This window comes from Mustela erminea, chromosome 3 (assembly GCF_009829155.1).
Source record: "Mustela erminea isolate mMusErm1 chromosome 3, mMusErm1.Pri, whole genome shotgun sequence".
NCBI lineage: Eukaryota > Metazoa > Chordata > Mammalia > Carnivora > Mustelidae > Mustela > Mustela erminea.
The window spans coordinates 151226136-151248844 of NC_045616.1; the positions used below are offsets into that span (position 1 = coordinate 151226136).

General features: G+C 46.7%; 1 protein-coding gene across 2 annotated transcripts in view; it reads left to right on the forward strand.

The window, feature by feature from the left end:
* RETREG1 (reticulophagy regulator 1) overlaps nucleotides 1–22709 on the forward strand; it is a 126823-nt gene that overhangs the window by 65017 nt on the left and 39097 nt on the right. Inside the window, exon 1 of one of the 2 annotated variants that reach the window (XM_032337730.1) lies at nucleotides 21430–22380. The exons of the other annotated variant lie outside the window; for it this stretch is intronic. Coding sequence (XP_032193621.1) covers nucleotides 22346–22380 — 35 coding nt within the window. The 5' untranslated portion in view covers nucleotides 21430–22345. Of the gene's footprint in view, nucleotides 1–21429; nucleotides 22381–22709 lie in introns of those variants that run through there. 2 annotated transcript variants of the gene reach the window in all.

Here is a 22709-nt window from a genome sequence, read left to right on the forward strand (position 1 = left end):
GCGCCCCAGAGAGCGTTCAGATCTTGTAAGGACAGATGCTGATTGTAAATTTGCATGCATTTGAGGGAGAGAGCGAGAAAGAACAAACACTCTGGGCTCTCTAGTTTAAATGCTCCCTCCTTAGGACTCAGCCTCTCCTACCCTCTAACCGAATGGGTCTTTATAGGCTCTCTTGATTAATGTCCAGCTTTTCTAACACCCTGGGAGCTCCATGAAGCAGAGACCATGCCTCCTTTTCCACTCTTGTGTGCCCAGGGCCTAGCACCGTGCCTGGCCCTTAGTAAGTGCTCAGTAAAAATGCTTGGTTTCATGAGTGAGTGATCTGTCTTCCTGCAAGAGACCATCATTTCCAGAAGAAAGGTGATAGCAGACGACATTGCCTTTCGGACATTGGGCAGGGATAGCCATCCCTGGTGCAGAGTTTAATTCTGAGGGGAGGCTTCTACTCTTAGCGAGTTAATACGATGGAGTGTCTGAGTCTTGTGTGAAAAGTGACTCGTAAAAACTCAGAAGAGGGAAGGAGAGCTGGCTGGAATTGAAGTGTGAGTGCTGCTCTGCTGATTCATTCACACATTATCACATGATTGCGTCGGCCTCGATAAGGTCGGCTGGGATAAGCAGGGTCATCTCTCCTCTCCACCCACTCTATACATCATCGCTGTCCAGCAGGGCTGTCCTGGCGTCAAGCGGCCTGCACTCTAGATGATAACCTTGAGGAGCATCGATCCTCATGGCTTCAATACCCGAGCTATTGAAATACCCGGGCTACCCCTTCTGATTCATTCACACATTATCACATGATTGCGTCGGCCTCGATAAGGTCGGCTGGGATAAGCAGGGTCATCTCTCCTCTCCACCCACTCTATACATCATCGCTGTCCAGCAGGGCTGTCCTGGCGTCAAGCGGCCTGCACTCTAGATGATAACCTTGAGGAGCATCGATCCTCATGGCTTCAAACCAGCAGGTAGCTGGTGTCTCAGTTCAAGTGTGTGTAGACAGTGTAGTTCTCACATGGTATCAAAGTTTCAGCTACTCTGAATGTACTCTGATGCTCATTTCTTAGTGTTGCTGTTGCTATCGATAAAATGTTTTATTGCAAATCAGGAGGTGTAGGGAAACTATGTCCTTCTTGTTGGTGGCCCAGACCTTTTTTTTTTTTTTTTAAAGATTTTATTTATTTATTTGTCAGAGAGAGAATGAGAGAGAGCGAGCGAGAGCGAGCACAGGCAGACAGAGTGGAAGGCAGAGTCAGAGGGAGAAGCAGGCTCCCCGCGGAGCAAGGAGCCCGATGTGGGACTCGATCCCAGGACGCTGGGATCATGACCTGAGCCGAAGGCAGCTGCTTAACGAACTGAGCCACCCAGGCGTCCCGGCCCAGACCTTTTTGAAGGACTTTCCTACAGGGGGGATTTTCTGCCTTGGGAGACCCTGCCTTCCCACAGCGGAAGCTGGAGCTCGCTTTCTCAGGCTTCCTTGAAGCTAGGGGGTAACCGTGTCACCCAGTTCTACCAGCCAGATTCACGGATGCCATTTTGAATTATGAAACTGGTTTAAACTGGCTTAAAGAAGTCCATTCTGGTGAGGGTGGCAGTCGATACAAGCTTTCTGCAAGGTTGCAGGGGTGAGAGTTCTAGAGTGTCCAGGGTTCTGTGCGTTGCCCAGATGCATCCACTGGTATTTCTGATGGAGCAGTTCTGTGGTGAGATTTCGGCGGCATTTGTGACCTGGTTTTCTGGCCCTTCTAGAGTCTCCCTGGGCTACCCTTTTGTGAATTCCTTCTCTGTTCAAACCAGTGAGAGTAAGTCAGCCTTACTTGCCACCAGGAACCCTGGATGATTTTATGGGTCATTCATGTTCTAGACCCATGAGGGTGCAAAATATCATCATAATCACCTTGGGGCTCCCTGTTGGACCTCTGCCAGTTGCCATATAGTTTTCCTTCCTTCCTGAGCATCAGTCAAGAAAGGCTTAGACCTAGGGACATCTAGGTTGGCCTGCCTTTGAGTTAGTTCCTCCCCAGTTGAAATTAGGCATTTGTCCTGGGAGCTGGGGAGGAATGGGGTAATGATCATACTCTTGGGTTGAATAGTTAAGAGAATCTTGGACTTCCGGGGTTCATCTTGTCAACCGCTGAAGTATGCATTTCAGGCTTTTGCAAATTCCCTTCACCTCTAAAGTCTTCTGTCCAGGATGAGCGTCTTTCTAAAACTTCTTCACCTTTTTTCCAAATCTTTCCAAAGTGCCACATGCAATGAATTCAGATGACATATTGTATACATTCATGTTTATGTTTCTGTTGAGATTTGCTGTTAATTTTGTGGGATGTGGGGCGCCTGGGTGGCTCAGTGGGTTAAGCCTCTACCTTCGGCTCAGGTCATGATCCCAGGGACCTGGGATCGAGTCCCGCATAGGGCTCTCTGCTCAGCAGGGAGCCTGATTCTCCTCATCTCTCTCTCTGTCTGTCTCTCTGCCTATTTGTGATCTCTCTCTCTGTCAAATAAATAAATAAAATCTTTAAAAAAAAAATTTTGTGGGATGAAATGTTTCTAAATTATCTATCTTCGATAGATGTTTTAAATTTTAAATTTACATTTAAACACATTTAAATTTGTTGTTTTAAATTTTACCATAGTCTTTGCCATGAGCTGTGCTGTTTGAGCTTGAATATTTTATTAAACAAAGACCCTGATGAACAGGGAGCCCCTCTTGCTTACTCAAGGCTGACTTAACTGTGGTCACTCCACCTGTAACAGCATGAAGAGAATTCGTGCAGTTACCTTCATGTTCAGGCAATTTGCATGAGTTTCTTGAGAAACGTGCAGATCACACAGGTACACTTTGTAACATTTTTTAAATTAAAAAAAATTTATGTATTTATTGGAGAGAGAGAGAGTGAGAGTGCAAATTAGAGGAGAAGCAGAGCAGGAAGAAGGGGGAAAGAATCTCGGACTTCAAGCTGAGCTCAGAGCCTGACCTGGGGCTTGATCTCATGACCCCAAGATAATGACCTGAGTTGGAACCAAGACTCAGAGATGCTCCACCAACTGAGCCACCCAGGCACCCCTGTGAAAAAAATGTTAAGTAGTATCTAGCGAATTGCTTTAGCTTTTCCTTTATCGTCAGTATGGAGACCCAGCATGAGGAAACAAAAGGGGGAAAAAAAACCGCTTTGAACACTAATAAATAAATGGAGATGAAACCTCTGATGTTCTAGAAAACTGCATTATCACCTTGGTACCCAGAGACTCAAGTAACAAGCAGAGACCTTCAACGTCATTGGATCTCCACCAGCTACCAGGCACCTGTCAGATCTGTGTGTGCCTTCCTGTTCTGTTTTTTAAGGAAGAGTTCCCAGGTGGAGGAGGACTTGGTTCCGTTCCTTCCCGTCTAGCAGTCCACATCCCGGAAGAGGGCTGACATGTTCCCTGACGCTCTCCTAGCCCAATGGTGCTTTCTTGGGTGGAAAGCAGCCTTATAGCCGGGGGAGGCCTTCCTAATCATGTTCCTCACTGCATGTGCTGGGAAAGGGGGACCCAACTCAGAGCTGCCCACTGCCTAATTTGTTAAGAGAAACCCCGTTTCATGTTTGGTGGGCGGAAATTCCTAACCACAACCCCTTCAGTCCCCACTGGCGATGCCTCCTCCGTGGCCATCAGCTGCACACGTGTTGTCTTGTTTCTGCCTGGAATTAATTCCCCTTCTCACCCCGATCCCAGCACCGCCTCTGCTGTCACTGAGACCAACGCTTTCCAGGAAAGCCGTTCTGCTCGCCGCACCCTCCAGGCCTGTCCCTCCTGCTCACCGTGTGAGTCCATATGGCCCCATACTTTCCTGTCCCCAAAACACTGACCACATTGCTCTGGAATCTCTTGTTGGTTGGTCTGACTTGCACTTGGGGACAGTAGGGACCATTTCTAATCTTTGCCCTCCTCGTGGTTGGCCTACAGTTGGCATTAGTAAATGAAATCAGTCATTTAACCAAACTGTGTAATTAATAAGATCTGTGATGAGTCTGGAACTGTGGTATGGGCAACGGCTGGTTCAAGGGAAGGAAAATGGTCCTGGCTGGGCCGTTGACAAGCTCCGCGGGCCTGGGCAGGGCGTTTTGCCGCCCAGTCTCAGTCTCTGTAACTGCGGTAACTTGTACCTTCCTGAGGACATTCTGAGGATTATATGAAACAGTTAACTGAAAGCACTGGGTACCTAGTAAACACTTCTTAATATGCTGTTAATGTCATCGGTCAGCCGAGGGTGGGCTGGCTCGCGGGACTGAGGAACCCACAATGAAGGAACAGGAGATCTGAAAGATCATCTCATCCATCTGTCCGTTCATCCGTCCGTCTGTCCATCCATCCGTCCATCCATCCATCTGTTCCTTGTGTTGATAGTCTGAAGAAAGTCAGACCCAGGAAAGATTATTGTGACTGGAGAAAGATTATTGTGACTGTGGAAAATGTGAGACTGAAACTCTTCATCTCTTGCGTAGGGTTTGAAAGCACACGCTGAAGTGGGACGGTCACAATGCCCACACTCTCCCCCGTGTCATTCATGTGATTATTTTCTCATTCAGTCTGCGGTCCCGAATCCGGTCCACTTTACAACACGGCATATGCATTCAGTCCTCACCACTGCATGAAGTGCTACTGTTCTCCCGCTTTCCAGATGACGAGACAGGCACAGAGATGTTAAGTGACTTGCCGGAGATCACGCAGTCAGCAGGGTAGGGCCGGCCGCAGACCCAGGCAGGCTGGCTCCAGGGGGCCCGCGGCCCAAGTGCCCCTCAGAGCGTGTGCACCGAGCCCAGGAGGGCCAGAGGGTCAGACACCAGAGATGGTCCTTTAGTGGTTTACTGCTAGGGCGAGGATTCCAACCCCTTTCATGAAGTCGATGAGATTTAGAGACAGAGCCAAGGGCTCTGGCCAGGGTGGATTTCCTGGAAGAGGTCTGTGAGGTGGAGATTAGCCTATGGCATGTCTGTGAGGATCACCTGGGAAGGGAGGACGAGGGGGAGGGGGCAGAGGGCGCGTGGAGAGGCCAGGGGGCCTGGCCTTCTGGGGCTGGGAGGACTATCTCAAGTGACGGCGGGGCCGGGGAGGGCGTACCCAGCACGGCCCTCAGCGCGCAGCGTGAGCTACTTCAGGCTGTGCTTGGACTTGACTGAGGGTGGCTGAAACAGAGGCTGACAATGAACTTGACCATCATGCAGGATAAACACCAGCAGGGGAGCCTGAGGGCAGTGCCTGTGCCCCTGAAGGACACCTAAGCTTAAGTTCCACTCTACCTGGTGACACCTCCACGTGGACCAACAGAATAGGCCGCGATGCAGTTAAGGGCACGAAAAATAATTCGCTCAAGTAGCCTCAATAGCGGGGAACTCCTGGGTCCGGCTTGCTGAGCAACGTTGTGGCCAGATAGCCTCAGGTGTCTTCGGTGGGATGGCGAGGTGATTAAATCAGACGCTGATCCATGAAAGGAGTGTTTCTGGTTTGTTAAATTACCACACTGACAGCAAGGGCGGCTGGTTTGATTTGCACCTGGTATGATAAGAGGCTAATTATACAGCAGGGTGACCCACGGGGCAGGGGACGATCTCAGTCATAGCAACACAATATTTATCCGGACAGCAGACAGTCAAGCTGCTAATTCAAGATGCAATCTTTTCCAGGGACTCAGCCAATGCAATAAAAATCAACTTTCTCCATTCCTCACCCAGGCACCCGCTGGTTCTCGGAAATACAACCGCAGGTTACTTCTTGTCAGCTCCCAATGCAAAACCTATTTACTGGTGACTTTTTAGTAAGTATTTTTATTTGAAATAATCACCATTTTAAAAGTCTGATCAGTGAGAGGGCACCAAAACACAGAACCCCAGAAACCTTTGCTTTGCTCTGTGTACGTTAAAAAAAATTAAAAAATAAAAAATAACAACAGAATTTCAGACTGTATTTCTTTTAAATTGGAGATTTTATCTGATTACAAAAGAAATGCATACATGGGAGAAGTTTTGAAAATACACAAAAGGAAGCAGACCAAAAAGAAGAATCCTAGAGATAATCATTAGTAATACTGGGTAGTAGTTCCTTCCAGATGGTTTTTCTTTAATTGATTATAGACAGATACATATTCATTTATAACTTGTGGGGGTGTGCCTGTGTATAGAATGCAGGAGTTGGCAGACGATGGCTGGCACTCATTCTCATGTACTGTCTGTCTGTGTTACAACAGGGGAGTTGAGTAGCTCTGAAGAGACCATATGGCCCACAAACCTGAAAATATGAACTATCTGGCCAATGACAAAAAGGTTTTTCAACCCGTGTACTGTGTCAGGCACCCTGTGGCCATTAGGTGTTCTTCAGAATTGTGTGTTCCAGTGAGTAGATGGAAGTTTTCCGTGTTTCCACGTGTCCCTTATTCCTGATGGACACATTCAGTCCATCAGTAAACCTACTTGGCTCCATGTCTAGGATGTGTCCTAGACACCTCTAACCCCCCCATCTCCTTGAACTTGCACCAGCTCTCGTTTCTCACCGGCCCCCTCTCCTCCCTCGATCCCGAAGAGCGGGTCTGCACACGCCAGCCAGAGCTCGCTGTTTCAGCGACTTCCCGTGCCACCCAGAGTGCAGCATGTGCCAACACTGGGGGACCTCGGGTGTGATGCCCGCCTCGCTGCCAGGATCCCACAAAAGCGTTTGGCTGCCTGATGTTATGAACTTCCAGGCATATAGATTTAAAGGGTCTAGTTTGGGGCTTCTGGGTGGCTCAGACAGTTGGCTCGGGTCATGATCCCAGGGTCCTGGGGTGGAGCCCCACTTCAGACTCCCAGCTCAGCGGGGAGTCTGCTTCTCCCTCCCCCTTCCCCTCCCCCTGCTCACACACATGTGTGTGCGTACGCATTCTCTCTGTCAATAAAATCTTAGAAAAGGGTCCAATTTTCTACTCATACTAATTGTAACCACTGTGAAATCACTGTTTGCTAGTTTGGCTATGTTCATCATATAGAATCTCATCTTATTTACATCTCCTGTTAGCTTGAAAGTGCTGCTTTTCCTGGTCTACCTTCATGTCTTTTATTGACACTGGGGCCCCTTTCAGAGTAACGCGTTTGCAGAGCAAGTTGTCGTCACTACTAGGTTGTGATGGAGCACATTAAAAAATCGGTCACTGGAAATCGTACCAACCGAGCTATAAACAACTATTTGGATCAGTCTTTTTCTTTTATCCTTTTCCTCCTGGTCTTTTTTTTTATTTGGCAGAGAGAGACACAGTGAGAGAAGGAACACAAGCAGGGGCAGAGGGAGAGGGAGAAGCAGGCTTCCCACCAAGCAGGGTGCTCAATGGGGGCTCAATCCCAGGACCCTGGGATCATGACCTGAGCTGAAGGCAGACGCTTAAACAACTGAGCCACCCAGGTGCCCCTCCCCTCCAGGCTTACTGAGCTAGAACTGAGCTATAACATTGTATAAGTTGAAGATGACAACATAATGGTTAAATATATGTATTTTTGCAAAATGATGACCACAGTAAGATTAGTTAGTACCTGTCACCTCTTGAATTTGTTTTCCCTGGGATGAGAACTTTCAAAATCTCCTCTCTGCATAAGTTTTTATAGTCATTATGCTGTGCATTCTGTCCCCAGGACTTATTTGTCCTGTGACTGGAAATTGGCTTACCTTCACCCAATCTCTCCACCTCCTGCCTCCGGCAACCACCCATCTGTCCATCAGTCTTTACCATGAGACTAGTTACTATATCACTTTTTGAATAAATTTCTTTTTAGAAATAATTTAATTCCAGTATAGTTAACATACAGTGTTAGAGATTAGTTGCAGGGGCACAATATAGCGATTCAACACTTCCGTATGACACCCTCTTAAATGCCTTAAATGCCCTCTTAAATCCCCATCACCTAGTTACCTAGTTCACCCATCCCCCACCCCTTTCCAAATCAATTTCTGAAAGACATATTTGCATGAATATTTAGCCCTTCAATTGTGAGGTCACACCCCCACAAATAATTATGAAACCTGATAAATGCCTTTTTCTTTCTCTTTGATTATACTGTTACTTGGTATTTTTTTCATTTTTTTTTTTTTTTAACCAATTCTATCGGGTAACCTCTGTGACAACTAAAAGCTTCCCAAACTAGCACTGATGGAGGTCATTTCTGCCATTCTTCTTCCCCGAGCACTTTTCTCTTCACAATAAAGAAATTGAATATACAGTCCTAGTATATGACAGTTATAGTTAGAGCACTATCATGTGGCCACGTCCTCTTTTTCAGGGATAGTTTCAAGCAAAACCAAGCAAAGCATGTTTTAAAGGAATGACTGTGACCCTGTGGGGGACCCTGAGGGGTACTGCCGGGTCCCTCTTTGGGAATGAACCCTGATTAATACCCCTGCTAGGAGGAGCCTCACTCTTGTGTTCAGGGTTTATAAACAGTGATGAGCCTGGGAACAACTGTTTCTCATTTTGGCGAGACTCCCTGTCCAACTCCTCACTTGGGGACAGTGGCGCTTTCATGGGAGAAAGGGGACCCATCATCCTGGAAAACACATGTACATCGTGTCTCCTCTTGCACATCTCTCCGCAGCCGGTGCTTCCTGTCCTCTGTACGGCTTCAGACACGGTGTGTTCTGTGCTCTTCACCTGCATTTAGGACTTGAGGTGATTTTAAATTTTAACTTGCTCGTGATGGGCCCGGAAGCTGGATCAGGGGGAATCTTACCCGAGTCACTACCTTTCACGGTGTCCCTATGACTTGTGGTTTCATTGTCTCAGGAAGCCAAGTTTGCTATAAACAATTCGCATGGTTATAAATAAGCAGATTGAAAGCAGCATCTGGCGGTGTGAATCCACTGTGGAAATGGATGGTGGACCGTGTGTGTGGCGTTGTCGTGGTTTGATGCTAAAAGTAGGTGCAGGTAAAGAAGCCAAGTCTCTTGTTTCTATTTTTAAACCGCGAACTTCCTCTAGTACTCAAAATAGGAAAGAAACATGGAAGGTAAGGACAAACGGCACACGTGGAGAGGAAGCCTGACGTTGATTTCGATCCTGGAAGTTCTACCAGCGTAAGGGAAGAAAATGGTAGGTCGTTCCCCGATTTCAAGACAGTAGCTCCTCCCGTGTGCCCAGTTCCCCTCCAGGAGGCCACTTGCACCAAGGAGGAGCGTTCACAGTGCCCTGTCTTGAATATGTCATTGGAGGTGGGTGCACAGGCTTGTGTTACCCTGGGTCGGGCCCCTCTGCCTGCTGGGTTCAGTCCTGGTGTCTCCTCTTGGCTGGTGCCGCTGCGGAGTGGGAAGGAGGCAAGATAACCCTGCAGGGGCCCAGGCGCGCTGTGGGTGGCCCCAGGCTCGGTGGGAGAGTGCGGGCCAAGGTGGGGCAGGTCGGGTGGAGTGGTGCCAAGAGGGCAGTGAGGTGGCCTCTTCAGGTCTCCGAAGGGGTGGAAAGAGGAGTCATTGGAAAGGGCAGGTGGACAGACACTAGTTTGCAGCCAGAATGACTAGAGCGACGCGGTCAATAACATGAGGCTGGACTGAAACCCAAATGACAAGTTCTTATGGGGCCGGCTGAGTCTTCAGCGCTACAAATGATTGAAGACATAAGTGAATAGGGGAGGGGACCTCATCTGCTTGAGGGAGGAATTCCAAATCCTATAGTCACTACTTCCCCATTCAGGAGGTAGAGCTGTGTCCCTGTGCGTCACTCCCTCCCCCGTGAATGGGAGCCTGACACAGACTTGCTTTCAGATGGCAGCAGTGCCAAAGGTTGAGGTGATGCAGGAGGTCCCAGCGCCTGGCCTGCTTCAGAGTCTTCTTCTCGGGGCTTCCTTGAGCCGTGGCCAGACGCCTCTTCTTCCCCCTGTCAGTGTTTCCCGAGGAGGAGAAACAATACCCTTAGAATGGAGAGTCCTGGCAAACCCTGCCTCTTCCAAGCGAGCAAGTTCACATTACCAGGGAGCGGTCATGTGGACGTCACGAACCCCTGACACGCTGTGAGGAGAAGGGCCTTCACCTCTGTGACCTTTTTCCCTAAACTCTGCAACCTCAGTCTGACTGTGAGAAAAGCATCGGACAAATCTGAATTGAGGGCTGTTCTCTGGAACACTTGGTCCCTCCAAGATCCTCCTCAGAACTGCGAAGGTGGGGAAACCAAGGCAAGTCTGAGCAGGTCTCAGACCACAGGAGGCTAAGACGATAGGACAGGAAGGAACATGGTGCCTCAGAGGGGATCCTGGAAGAGGAAAAGGAGCTGGAACTTCCAGGATCGAAATCAACGTCAGGCTTCCTCTCCACATGTGCCATTTGTCCTCACCTTTCTCTGGGGTGGGAATGGGTGGGATTCCAATGAAGTCTGGAGTTCCGTTCCTAGTGACGTCGCAGTGCTAGGGTTTGGTTGTGACAAACATACCGGGGTCATAAAAGTTGTTCACCCAGGGCAACTAGTTGGTGGGAGAGAGCGTATGGTCGCTCTCTGTGCCATCTTTGTCCCTCTTCTATGAATCTGAAATTCTTCCAGAACTTAAAATGTATTAAAATGAAACAAGTTCGTGTATGCTTAGGGGAGACAAGCTCTGGATGCTGGAAGAAGCCCCCCATGAGGAGTCCTGGAGACAGGACGTCTGGGATGAACGCCATCAGAGCCTCACTGGGCCCGGCTCCTCTTCCGAGGTCCTGTATAGTCACATTTGGATTTGTCCGCTTTTAAAGCTCATTGCTTTGCTGGTCACAGACAGGGTTCTCCTTGTGCCCTGAGAGACATGAGGTCACTACAGGATGCCTTAAAGTTGCTGTGAGCAGATCATTTGGAACCGGGCAGTGGCCAGAAGGAGTCAAGCCACATTTCCAAGAGACCAGTTTATCCTCACTCAGACAGCAGTGGAGGCACTAACGAAGACGCCGTCCCGTTGAGTTATCGGAGCAGTCTGCCCTCCACGAGAAGTGGTAGCGAGGTCTCTTAGGGCCCTGCTCTCCCCCACTTATCAAGACCAGCAGATGTTCAGCTTTCTTGCTGCGTCTGCTTCTAGAAGAGCTGGTTCCTCTTCATGAATGCCTAAAGGCTGTAGGATATTGGCCCAGGAGCCCATTTCCCCACAACCCACTGCCTGGAGGAGACGTTCTTTCAGTGTCTGAGACGGCTCTTCCCTCGGGCTGGGTCAGCAGGTGGAACTCCCCCAGCCAAGGCCCCAGGAGTGCCAGATGGCGCATGGTGAGGAGGGACAAGGAGGCTTTCTGGTCACCCAGCCCATAACCTCAAAGCCAATTTGGAAATAATGATTAACTGTTAGAGGACTGTTCTGCTGAGAAGTCATCATTTCAGGTTGGCTTCTCCATGAAATACCGGGTGAATGTATAGCCAGGAAGCCTCTTATCGGTTGCTATTTAAGGAGTGAAAAATAAGTTTTCACACTGACATAAGCCAAATGTGATAAGGAAGATCAACATATAACAAACGTCTTACACAACCCATAGTTATGGTTGCTCGGTCTAGCATTATGTTTTTAGGCTCAAGAGAGGATGTCGGTTTTGAGCCGTGCGCCACTCTTGGAGAATCCCTCCGAACCTTGCCTCCCACACAGACCTCTCTGGCTCTGCAACTTGCAGCCTGAGAAATTTTCCATTTCCTGATGTTTGCTAAGAGCAGTGGAACCTGCCAGGGTTCTTTGTCTCCGTGGCTATTTGTTCTAAGTTTCCTGGAACCAGAGATTCTCTGTGGAGGACCTTCACCCCTGAAATACACGTGCAGACTTAGAAGAGAGCTTTGGGGAGGAAAGGGAGCGAGACACATCAGGACCGCTGTGTTCTGCCGAGGGACGCTTGACCCAATGAGAAAACTTGGCTTTAGTTTTTACCAGAGTGTATCTTCCTCTGAGAGTTTTAGAAACGTTTTCTTCCTTTCCCCTTTTCTTCCTCCCTCCCCTCTCTCCTTCCTTTCCTTCCTTCTTCCTTTTTTTTTCTGTAAGGGAGGTTGAGGATGGACGGGACGCAGCAGAGAGAAAGAAATCAGCTCGATACCGAGATGTGGCCACTGTTTTAAGGAGAGGAGCGGGGAAGTAGGAGGAGAGAAAGCGGCGGCCGGTGAGCGCTAGGCCCTCGGAGAGGGCATCCCACGCCCAAGTTTGCCGGGGCTGTGTGTGGCGCAGTGAAACGGGTGTCGAGAGGCGCAGGACGCAACCCCGAACCAAGCCAGTGCCAAAGGTTGAGGTGATGCAGGAGGTCCCGGCGCCTGGCCTGCTTCAGAGTCTTCTTCTCGGGGCTTCCTTGAGCCGTGGCCAGACGCCTCTTCTTCCCCTGTCAGTGTTTCCCGAGGCTACTCCTGTACTCGGTGCCCCGCCACTTCCTGCTCTTATCCCCCATCTGCCCTCCAACCCTTCCTGTTAGGAACCTGCTGACTACGTCAAAGGGTTATTTGCCGTGTTCACACTTTGCTTCTTGGATCCCGGTGGTCACTAACTGCTACATATCACCGTATGAAAATCAACAACCTACAGAGAAGTCTTGAACAATATAAGTGTGAGGGGCGCCAGTCCCCCACATAGTTGATAATTCCAGGTATAACTTTTAACTCCTCAGAAACCTTACTCACAGCCTACCGTTGACAGAAGCCTTACCGGTAACATGAATGGGCGATTAACACATATGATTAACACGTATCTTATATGTTGTATGTATTAGAAGCTCCATTCTTACCATGGAGTGCTAGAGAAAAGAAAATGTTATTAAGAAAATCATAAGGGGGGCGCCTGGGTGGCTCAGTGGGTTAAGCCGCTGCCTTTGGCTCAGGTCATGATCTCAGGGTCCTGGGATCGAGTCCCGCATCGGGCTCTCTGCTCAGCGGAGACTGCTTCCTCCTCTCTCTCTCTGCCTGCCTCTCTGCCTACTTGTGATCTCTCTCTGTCAAATAAATAAATAAAATCTTTAAAAAAAAAAAAAAGAAAATCATAAGGGATGCCTGAAAAGCCCAGGTGGTTAGGTGTCCGACTCTTGGCTTCAGGGCACGTTGTGATCTCCAGGTCATGGGATGAAGCCCCGCTTCTGGCTCTGCGCTGAGTGTGGAGTCTTCGTAAGATTCTCTCTAACCCTTGCCCTCTGCCCCTCCCCCCACTTGCACTGTCTCTCCAAAAAAAAAAAAAGAAAAAGAAATCATAACAGAAAATACATTGACAGTCCTGTACTCTATCAGGAAAAAATTCACATATAAGTGAACCCCTGTTTTTCAAGGGTCAACTGTATAATGAACTTTTGTCAAGAAACGTATTTGATCAGAAAGTTAGGACATCAGCACGCCCCCACAGATCCAGCTGGCATGGGACACAGCTCCTGGAGGCTCTCGCGTCTTTACGCTGCTCCCTATGAGCCTGTCTGCCCCCCAGCTTCTCTCCAGTCCTGGACCCCCTTTCCCGTCCCGCCACTGGCTGACTCCTCCCAGATTGCTTGTCCTTCCACGCCTGCCCTCTGCGGCTCCCCCAGGCGGCTGGCTTCTCTAGCATCCCTTGGGCAGCTGCACTCTGTCACATCTAAATCGTGCTTTCTAGATGGCTTTGCTTCGGCATACCACGTTGGGGGGGCGGGGACACCATTCCACCTGTGGCGGGAGCAGATGGCGGGTTGGGAAGGCGTGAGCAACACTCGCTGGCCAACCTGAGTGTCCGTGGCAACGTTGGGTCCTGCTGGGGTTCCTACTGAGACCAGAACAGATGATGTGACAATCCAGCACAAATTAACAAAATGGAAGTTCTGACAAATAGGGGTGAGAAATGGTGAGGTATTGGGTCCTGCAGTTGGTGGCCTGAACAGGTGCACCATTCAGGGGTCTGTTGACTTCATGCTGAGCATGAAGGGGTCTGTTACTAATCACACCAGGATGTGAGGTGCAGCTGGGGACTGTCCTAGCCTGGGAAATCAGTTGACGACAGTGATAAGCCCAGAAAAGGGTGAAAGTCAAGGAGAAAGCTGGAGGGCAGGGACGTCAGAGGCTCCATGTCTTGGTTTTAGAGAGTCGGCTATTTTTGGATGAAAAGAAATTTGAAGAAACCACTCTGTGTGCTAAGCTTAAAAAAAGTAAAAAGATAAAATGGGTAACTGGGTTGATTCTGTTCTCATTATTATGAAAAGAGACTGAGGAAAAAGGTTCCCACTTTATCTTCTGGGCTGGGCTGTCCAGAGGATCTAGGTCACAGTTTTTCCACTGTATCTTGAGCAACCCCGGATTTTCAAGGACTCGATTCAAGGGTTGTCTTTGAGGGGGAATGAAGGCCAAGTTTCAGTGCCCTGTCCTCCCCCCCCTTTTAAACCTGAGTAACTCTTTTGGGTGGTTATATCTTTTATATACTAAAGTTTGTTTATAGCATTTGGGGGGAAAAAAAAGGTTTTATTGCTCTGAAGGTCACCGATCTAGGACAAGTCTCAGTATGATTCTACCAACCAGAAAGCAAGAGAGAGGGTGCCGTCTTTCTCAGGACTGTGTACTTGTGATTGTTCATTGCTGAGTGGTATGATTGACATCACAGACACATAGGGTCACTTGAGCCTTTGATTTTTTTTTTCCCCTTCTTCTTCTTTTTAATCTAAGGGGAAAAAATGTTGGTTTTTTGCTTTATTCCAAAAATATACTGGCTTTGATAGCAGCAAACATGCTCTGTTGACAAAACTGGAGGAAAGTAGGGAAAGGGAATTCTAATACTTCTGAGTCAGTGGTTGAACGGAAGACTCACATGGGTTTTCATTAACTCCTCCTTTCAACCAATACCTCTCTGCTACCAAAGAGCGAACTGCTCCAAGACAGAGACTGTTACTGGTCTGGCTTGAGAGAAAATCCTGAAGCCTGAAAGGTCTGCTGGAATGTACTTCAGAAGGCCTTGTTTCCCAGGTGATTTCTTAGATTTTTTTTTTTAAAAGATATTTTTCATCAGTGATAGAAGCCACAGAAATAACCCCCTTCTATTTAAAAGTCAAATTTTTCTTTTTTGTATTTAAGAACAATTTTTTTCTTGTAAGAGTAACTTATATGTACTTGTTACTGAAAAACAGAAAACACAGATGGGCAAAAAGAATAAAATGAAAAACATTCATTATTTCCTTAAGCCACGGAAGAAAACCACAATTAACACCTCAGTGTAGATCCTTTGAAATCTTTTTCCTTCTTCTTCCTCACCCTCCCCTCCTTGTCTTCTTAGTTTCCCTTTTTTCATACATATCTTTCCAGGTATTTTCATCAATAGATAAATGTGTGTTTTTACATAAATGGGCCTATACACTTTTCTGTTTCTCTCTTTTTCTGTTCTCTCTTTTTCAGCTCACCATATTGTGGAAAGATTTTAATAACACTCGCATCCTTTTTAGCAGCAGCATGGAATCTCATTGCACCAAAATTCAATTAATCCCTTATTGATAGGCCTCTAGGTTGTTTTTTGTTTGTTTGTTTGTTTGTTTTTAATTTATAAGCATCTCTACATTTAAAATGTGCGTATGATTTATAAGGCATACAAAATATTTACAAATAACATGACATGACATTGAAAATATACAAGTTCAGGGTGCTCAGGTGGCTCTGTAGGTTGGGTGTCTGACTCTTGGTTTTGGCTTCAGTCACAACCTTGAGGTTGTGGGAACCAGCCCCATGTCAGACTCTGGGCTCAACATGTGGTCAGTTTGGGATTGTTTCTCTCCCTCAGCTTGTGTGGCACATACTCCCTCTCTCTCCCTAAAATAAATAAGTCTTTTTAAAAAATGTAAAATAGGTGCTTGTAACTTAGAATCACACAATATATTTACAGGGCCTATGTTGCTATGTTGCTATGTTGTTGATCAGAAGCATTTGGTCGCCCTTAGCCTAGGCAGCAGAGGAGCCCAGACTGAACTAAGATGAAAAACAGAATGAGCACAGAATGTCAGGGTGGCTTACAAACATAGCTCAGTGTGTTCAAGCTGATGGTGAGTCTTCTCTGTGCATAAGAGAGAATACAGCTCCCCTTGCTCTGCCCCTGTTGACCACTTGGAACGATTCTTCATTTATGTAACTCACATTCACTAGTAATATCACCTAAAAATACTAATAATATCACCTAAAAATACTAATTTGTTCAGGTCTAAGAGCTAGCTCTTACTGAGAAACGGTCACAAACAGGAAGGTTTGTTGCTTGCTCTGGGAGGGAGGGATTCAGATAGCAGATAGATAAACAGATAGTAGGATGAGATGTTGCTAAATTTTATGGAGAAAATGCATCAGAATAGTGGAGTTGAGAATGATATGAGGGATTACTTTTCTAAAAAAAGAAAGAAATGGGAGAAGAAACAGAAAATCTTCGGTTTGCCGAGAAGGTGGGTCCTCTTTGGATTTGTTCTTTGGAGATATGTATGGGACTTCCAGGAGTTAAAAGATAAACCAAGGGACATTATATATAAATTTATAAGAGTTTGTGTGTACAAAAATCATCTGGACTCAAGTGGCATTCAAGTGATTAGGAGCACTTCTCTGTCAGGAGTTGGGAGAAGACTTTGGTAGAGACTATGTGGAAACAAAGCAAGGCAATTATTTGCTTGGCTGTAGCTCGAGTGGTTACCTTATTTAGGAAAGCCTATTGGATGCTTGTGATTGGTCATCCTTAGGTTAACCTTGAGGCATTTATAGACTTACATTTTGGTTTGCTAATGCAGAATGCTAAAGCCTGAGAACCTTCTCGATCTCAATGGCCTCCTTGCTTCACACAGCACGGGTTAATTGAGATAGTTAGTACTCAGTGGTGTGGGAGTACATTTTGAACAAGTGGCTCAGACTGGGTAGGGATGAGGTGGCTGATTTGTAGCATTTGCCAATTCCCATGGTGTAAATGCTCCCACCATGGCTGACGGAAACGACCTACTATATATCACTGAACAGGAGAGGGAGGAGATAGGAGGAGTTGCCATGAGCTAGTTAGAGGCAGCTCCCATCACCTCAGCTAGTGGGTGGTAGGACCTATGGCCTGGAGTTCTGGAGTGTGTCCAGCAGGGGATGTAGGTTTGGGGATAGAGGTGGGGGTTAAAGTCAGGGAAGAGAGAGATTTCCTAAGGGTATCGTATAGCATGGAAGGGGAGGGTGGGCAGCGTTGCAGCGCTAGGACTGTGTTCACAAAGAATGGGTCCCCGCCAGCAGCATCAGCAGCATCTGGGAGCAGATTCATGGCTTGTCCCTGGTCTGCAGAATTAGAGTGGCCAAGGGTGGGGAAGCCTTGCCCTCAGATCACCCGTGTTGGAAGCCTTAGAAGAGAGGCACCGAGAGAGACCAAGAAGGAATGTTGAGAGAAGCTGGAGCCGTGCACAGAAAGTGGAGTCTTTGAGACTGGCGTGGGGACAGCGCCAGGACAGAGGGACAGCAGTGCCAAGGTCAGGGTAGGGGCAGAAGGTAGATTGTAACTGGTGAGGACTGATGACCACAGACCACTGGTTAGGACCTTCAGCTGAAAGAACAGAAGACAGAGCTCAGTAACTAGGAGATATGTGTGGTCAGTGATGCAGTTTCTGGAAGAGGCTTGATATGCTTGTGGCTGAAGGAAAGGGTAGAGTTCTGGAGGGTCCTGAACCAGTAAGAGGGAGATGGGATGGGGCACCTGGGTGGCTCAGTTAGTTAAGCATCTGCCTTTGGCTCAGATCATGATCCTGGGGTCCTGGGATTGAGTCCCACGTAGCATCACGCTCCCTGCTCATCGGGGAGGCTGCTTTCCCTCTGCTCCACCCCCTGCTCGCTCTCTCTCCCAAATAAAATATAAAAAGAAAAAAAAAAGAAGGAGATGGGATAATTGGTGGCACAAATTGGAGAAGCAAGGAGGGGAGGGAATCAATAACTTGGGACACAGCCTGGCCTTGGAGAAGTCAGTTAAGGGATCTTATTCTTGTCTTCAGAGGCTAGAGGGAGGAGGGATGGAGAAGATATTAGCTATAGACTAAATGCTTCGTGGACTTCTCTAGTACTGTCCTCTTCATTGTCTTTTGTAAATCCCTAACCCTTCTCCTTTTTGATTAAAAGCAATTCTAGGGGCACCCGGGTGGCTTAGTCGGTTGAGCGTCTGACTTGATTTCAGGGTCGTGAGATTGAGCCCTTGTCTGGTTCCACTCTGGGTGTAGAGTCTGCGTAAGATTCTCTCTCTCCCTGTCTCTCTGTCCCACTCCCCCCCCCACCAAAAGAATTCTGGAAATGTTTCTGAAACAGTTGGTAAGATTATGTTAACCAGTGTGTTCTCACAGTAGTTTTTCTTTTATGTCTAACTTAAACCAATTTTGGCAGAGAAGTAGAAAATTAAGCTCTGGAGCTGTATGGACCACCAGAAATATAATGCAAGCTACATATATGAATTAAAATTTCTAGAAGCCATGTTAAATAAAAAATAAGTGAAATTAATTTTAATATTTTATTCATATGCCCCAAATATTATCATTTCAACACTGTAGTCAATATGAAAATCAGTAACAAGATGTTTTACATTCTTTTTTTTTCTACTGAGTCTTCAGACTGTGCCCCAGCCACACTTCCAGGGCCCAGTGGCTGCCATATTGGATGGTGTGGCTCTGGAGGGTCCACAGTGTTTGTAGCACGGAGTGATGAGAGAAGAAATCAAAATGTACCTATTCTTAGGAGGTGACACAGACTCTGTCTTTGATCAAATTCTAGTCAGCCTCCTCTGAGCTTCTTTGCAGCTAGGCTTTATCCTTAGGTATGTTCTCAAGAACCCAGTTTTGGGTTTTTTTTTGTTGTTGTTGTATTTTCTTAAGTTTTTATTTAAATAATCTCTATACCCAATGCAGGACTCGACCTCACAACCCTGAGATCAATAGTCACCTGTTTCTCTGACCGAGAAGCCAGGTACCCCCTCAAGAACCCAGTTTTATCTAGAATCCTGTCAGGTCATTTTAACAAGGATCCCTCCCCCTTGATATCTGATGACCCTTCATCTCTGACCAAATTCCTCATCTCCCAACACCTCAAGGTAATAGCCCATCAGCCTGGCCTGCCTTCAGCAAGAATTCTGTTAGGCCAAGTTAGCAAACAATTAACCTTCCTGTCATAGTGATTTTCTGTCCACTGAGGACTCCCCCACTCCTGCACCCACACCCACAACTTGGCCGTTCATGCTAATACTGCCCTGTAACCTCCAAGAGAGGGAGAGTCCCTCCTATTATCTCTGATAGAAAGTTCCAGAGCCTTAGTCAAAGCTGTTATAGAAGAGTAAGGAGAAAAAACTCAGACCAATGATTTTGTGAAAAAGGACCCTCAGGAAAAGTAGACAATTAGCTTTGATATGGCAATGATTTTTTTAGCTCACATACTATATGATAAAACTGCAAAAAAATAAAAATTAATGTGTATTACTAAAAATGCATGCATATTTTGGAAGAGTATTGATACAAGAAAACTGGAACTATGGAAGTGTCCGGCCACGGGAACTTTTGCCAGAATGTGTGGGCTCTGCTATTTCTTCATTTGGAGGAGTGACAAGGGCACTGGGTACTGCAGTCTGTCCCAATCTGTCCAGAGTGGGTCACCTAACTTTGTGGGGTCCCTTTTCCAGTATCTGAGAATGTTGGAAAGCTTCTGGGGCCTTCTAGGTCTCTCCCTGTGTGTGTGCTGTGAACCTTACATTCAGGAAGTCCAGTGGATTTCAGGTCAGCAGTGACAGGGAACCTTTGTAACTCCAACACAGCCCCTCACCCTCCCTCACCACCACAGAGCTGAAGGTGTGCCCAGTGCCAAGAAGCCACCTGCCGTGTCAGCTACGAAGTTTCACTCTGGTTTCTGTAACCTGTGCCATCCTGTTTCCCTTCCTTGTTTTTGTGAATTTCAGAAATTAACACAAATATACCTGAAGGGGGAATCCATGGTTGGAAAAAGTCATTTAAAAATTCATGAAGAAGGGGCGCCTGTGTTGCTCAGTCTGTTAAGGGTCTGCCTTCGGCTCAGGTCATGATGCCAGGGCCCTGGGATCGAGCCCCGCATCGGGCTCCCTGCTCAGTGGGAAGCCTGCTTCTCCCTCTCCCACTCGCCCTGTTTGTGTTCCCTCTCACTGTCTCTCTCTCTCTCTCTCTTTCTGTCAAATAAATAAACAAAACTTTTTTTCAAGATAAAAAAATAAAAATGCATGAAGGAGTGCTTAATTGGAAGTATTTTAATAAATATTTCATGGTAGTAACGAGCAATTCATCTGTTACAACACTGAAGACATAACTGTCCTCTAACACCCAGAGGCCGATTTCAGGAACATACTCAGTTCTTTTCTAAACAGCAACTTCAGTTTGGCAACAGCTGAGCTCAGATATTCAAAAAAATAGTAAAACAGGCGTTTAGGGGAACAAAAGGTAAAATGAATGGGATCAAATTGTTAAAATGGAGAGTTAGATCCTGGTGTGCTTTTCGTTGTTGATAACTTTGAATGAAAGTACTGAAATCATCTCACTGATGGTGTTTTCAGTGTTTGAACTTGTCAATTCTTAAACCTGGTATTTCTCACAAAGTTGTGCGTCGCTTTGGGTCTGAAAGGCACCTGCACAGCCCGATCTTCAGGACATTGCTACGACTGTTTGCCTTCAAGGTCAACAGTGTTTGAGTTATGTGTTTGAGTACCTGCACCGACTTAATCTTAGACTTTGAAGTCTAGAACTTTAGATCTTGTGTGAGGGATTAAATAATAGTCAGAATTGTGGCACAAAATATCAGAGTATCCAAAAGAGAGCCGGTTTACGTGTTGCCCATTTCAACTTCCCAATTCTTTGATGTTCTAGAAATCACACATGTAAATGTAAAATGTATAGTAAATATATATTGCTATATAGTGACAATGGAAAGCAGGCATTTTTAAAAAGAAAAGCCTATTATTGCTTAATAATTAGATCCTGCTTACTGCTTTATCTAATGTTCCCAATCAGGAAAAAAAACCCCAAAAGATTTCAACTTTTCATACAAAACTTTTAGGGTCAATATTTCTCCTAGCCATTTTTTTTTTTTATGAGGAGAGAGCTATACTTTATTTATTTATTTTACTGAGATATGATTGACGTAACATATTTCAACGGAAGATTTGATATTCATACGTAGCAGGAAATGGATGACCACGATAAGTCTAGTTAACATTGGTCAGCACACAGTTATAGGTTTTTGTTTTTTTTTGTGAGGGGAACTTGTACTTAGTTATTTTATAACTGCAAGTTTGTACCTTTTGACCAACCAGGTCTAACTCTTCTTTTTTTTTAAAGATTTTTTTTTATTTGTTTGACAGAAAGGGAGAGCAGAAATGGGGGGAGGCAGAGGGAGATGCAGACTCCCTGCTGAGCAGAGACACCGCCCCAATGTGGGGCTCGATCTCAGGACCCTGGGATCACACCTGAGCAGAAGGCAGACGCCTAACTGACTGAGCCACCCAGGTGCCCCCCCAACATTTTCTTCTACCCTCTTTGGAAGCAAGAAAACATGAGGTCATTTTTGTCCTGCCCTTAGAAACTGTAGCCCGTGAGGGTCCTTGGTGATTGATTACTCCCACAGGGTGATGAGCCAGGCTATAAAAATATCTCAGGCACACAGCCCGGCCGTGCGCCAATGTCAGGCTGCTCCCCGATGACAGAGGGAAGTCTGTGGGAGAAGTCCTATTGCCCAAAGGCATGCATGGACTCCTCCGTGCACAAACACATTCTGAGCTGAGAAATCTAGACGGCCCAAAGGAAGATTTTCTTGCAAAACAGCGTGTCCCTCAAAACACAGTTGTTTCTTGGTGGTGTTTTTCTTTTCAGTAAAAGATCTTTCGCCAAGTGCCTAAGCATTCTCAGAACAAACAAGGCTCTCAGCTCTGGCACAGCCCATTTCACTCTCCACCCCCAGCCTCCTCCTGTGAGTTGGAGATCTGATAGCCCAGCCTGAAGTTTGAGGCTCCCCGTGGCCACACCGCCCTTCGATGGGTGCCTCGTCGTGCCAGGAAAAAAAGAAAAGAAAAAAAAAAGGAAAGAGAAAGAGTGGGCAGGTCTAGGTGAAGTCAGCCCAGTAAAGGTTCATAGCTGGGCGGTGACACCTTCTCACACTGCTCAAGAGAAAATGCTTGTTCCCAGCGGCTGTCACGGTACTGGGAGTAAGAGGTGACCTGTTTATTTTTAGAAGGGGACAGTCATCATAGCCCGGCACTTAGCTTCATTCAAGGCGAGCAGGTGCTTTGGAAGTTTGTAAACACCTACTTTCTGAGTAAGGGAGGCGAGCTTCTTTCCAAAGAGGAAGGGACTTGACGACTGGGGAATCTTCCCCCCAATACTTGCTGGTGACAGGAGAGAAAGACTTCCTAGCTCACGAGTCTGCAGCCGGCCACTCGGTCAGTGTGTTCACAGGGCAGAAATGCCTGAAGCTGACGACTTTGGACCAGGCCAAAGGTAATTCTGAGATATATTTGCTTTTTCTCGAGTCTATTTTACTTGCTAGTTGTCTTTTTGAAAAACATTATCACTCATTTCGAAAGTAGTTTAAAATTAAAATGAAGAGGAATGCCATCCCTCATGCTCAGGACATGGAGTTTTCTGGAGCGCGAAGAGAGCATAAAATTCACTTAGAAACACTTAGAAACATAAGCCAGGAAGTGTTGTTCTTGAACAAGGAAGGGGGTGGCCTGCATTTTTACAGACGTGTTTCCCCTTCTGTACCACACAGAAATTTACTTGAATTTTGTGGTGTTTGATTTTTAACTTGACAGGGCAGTTGTTGG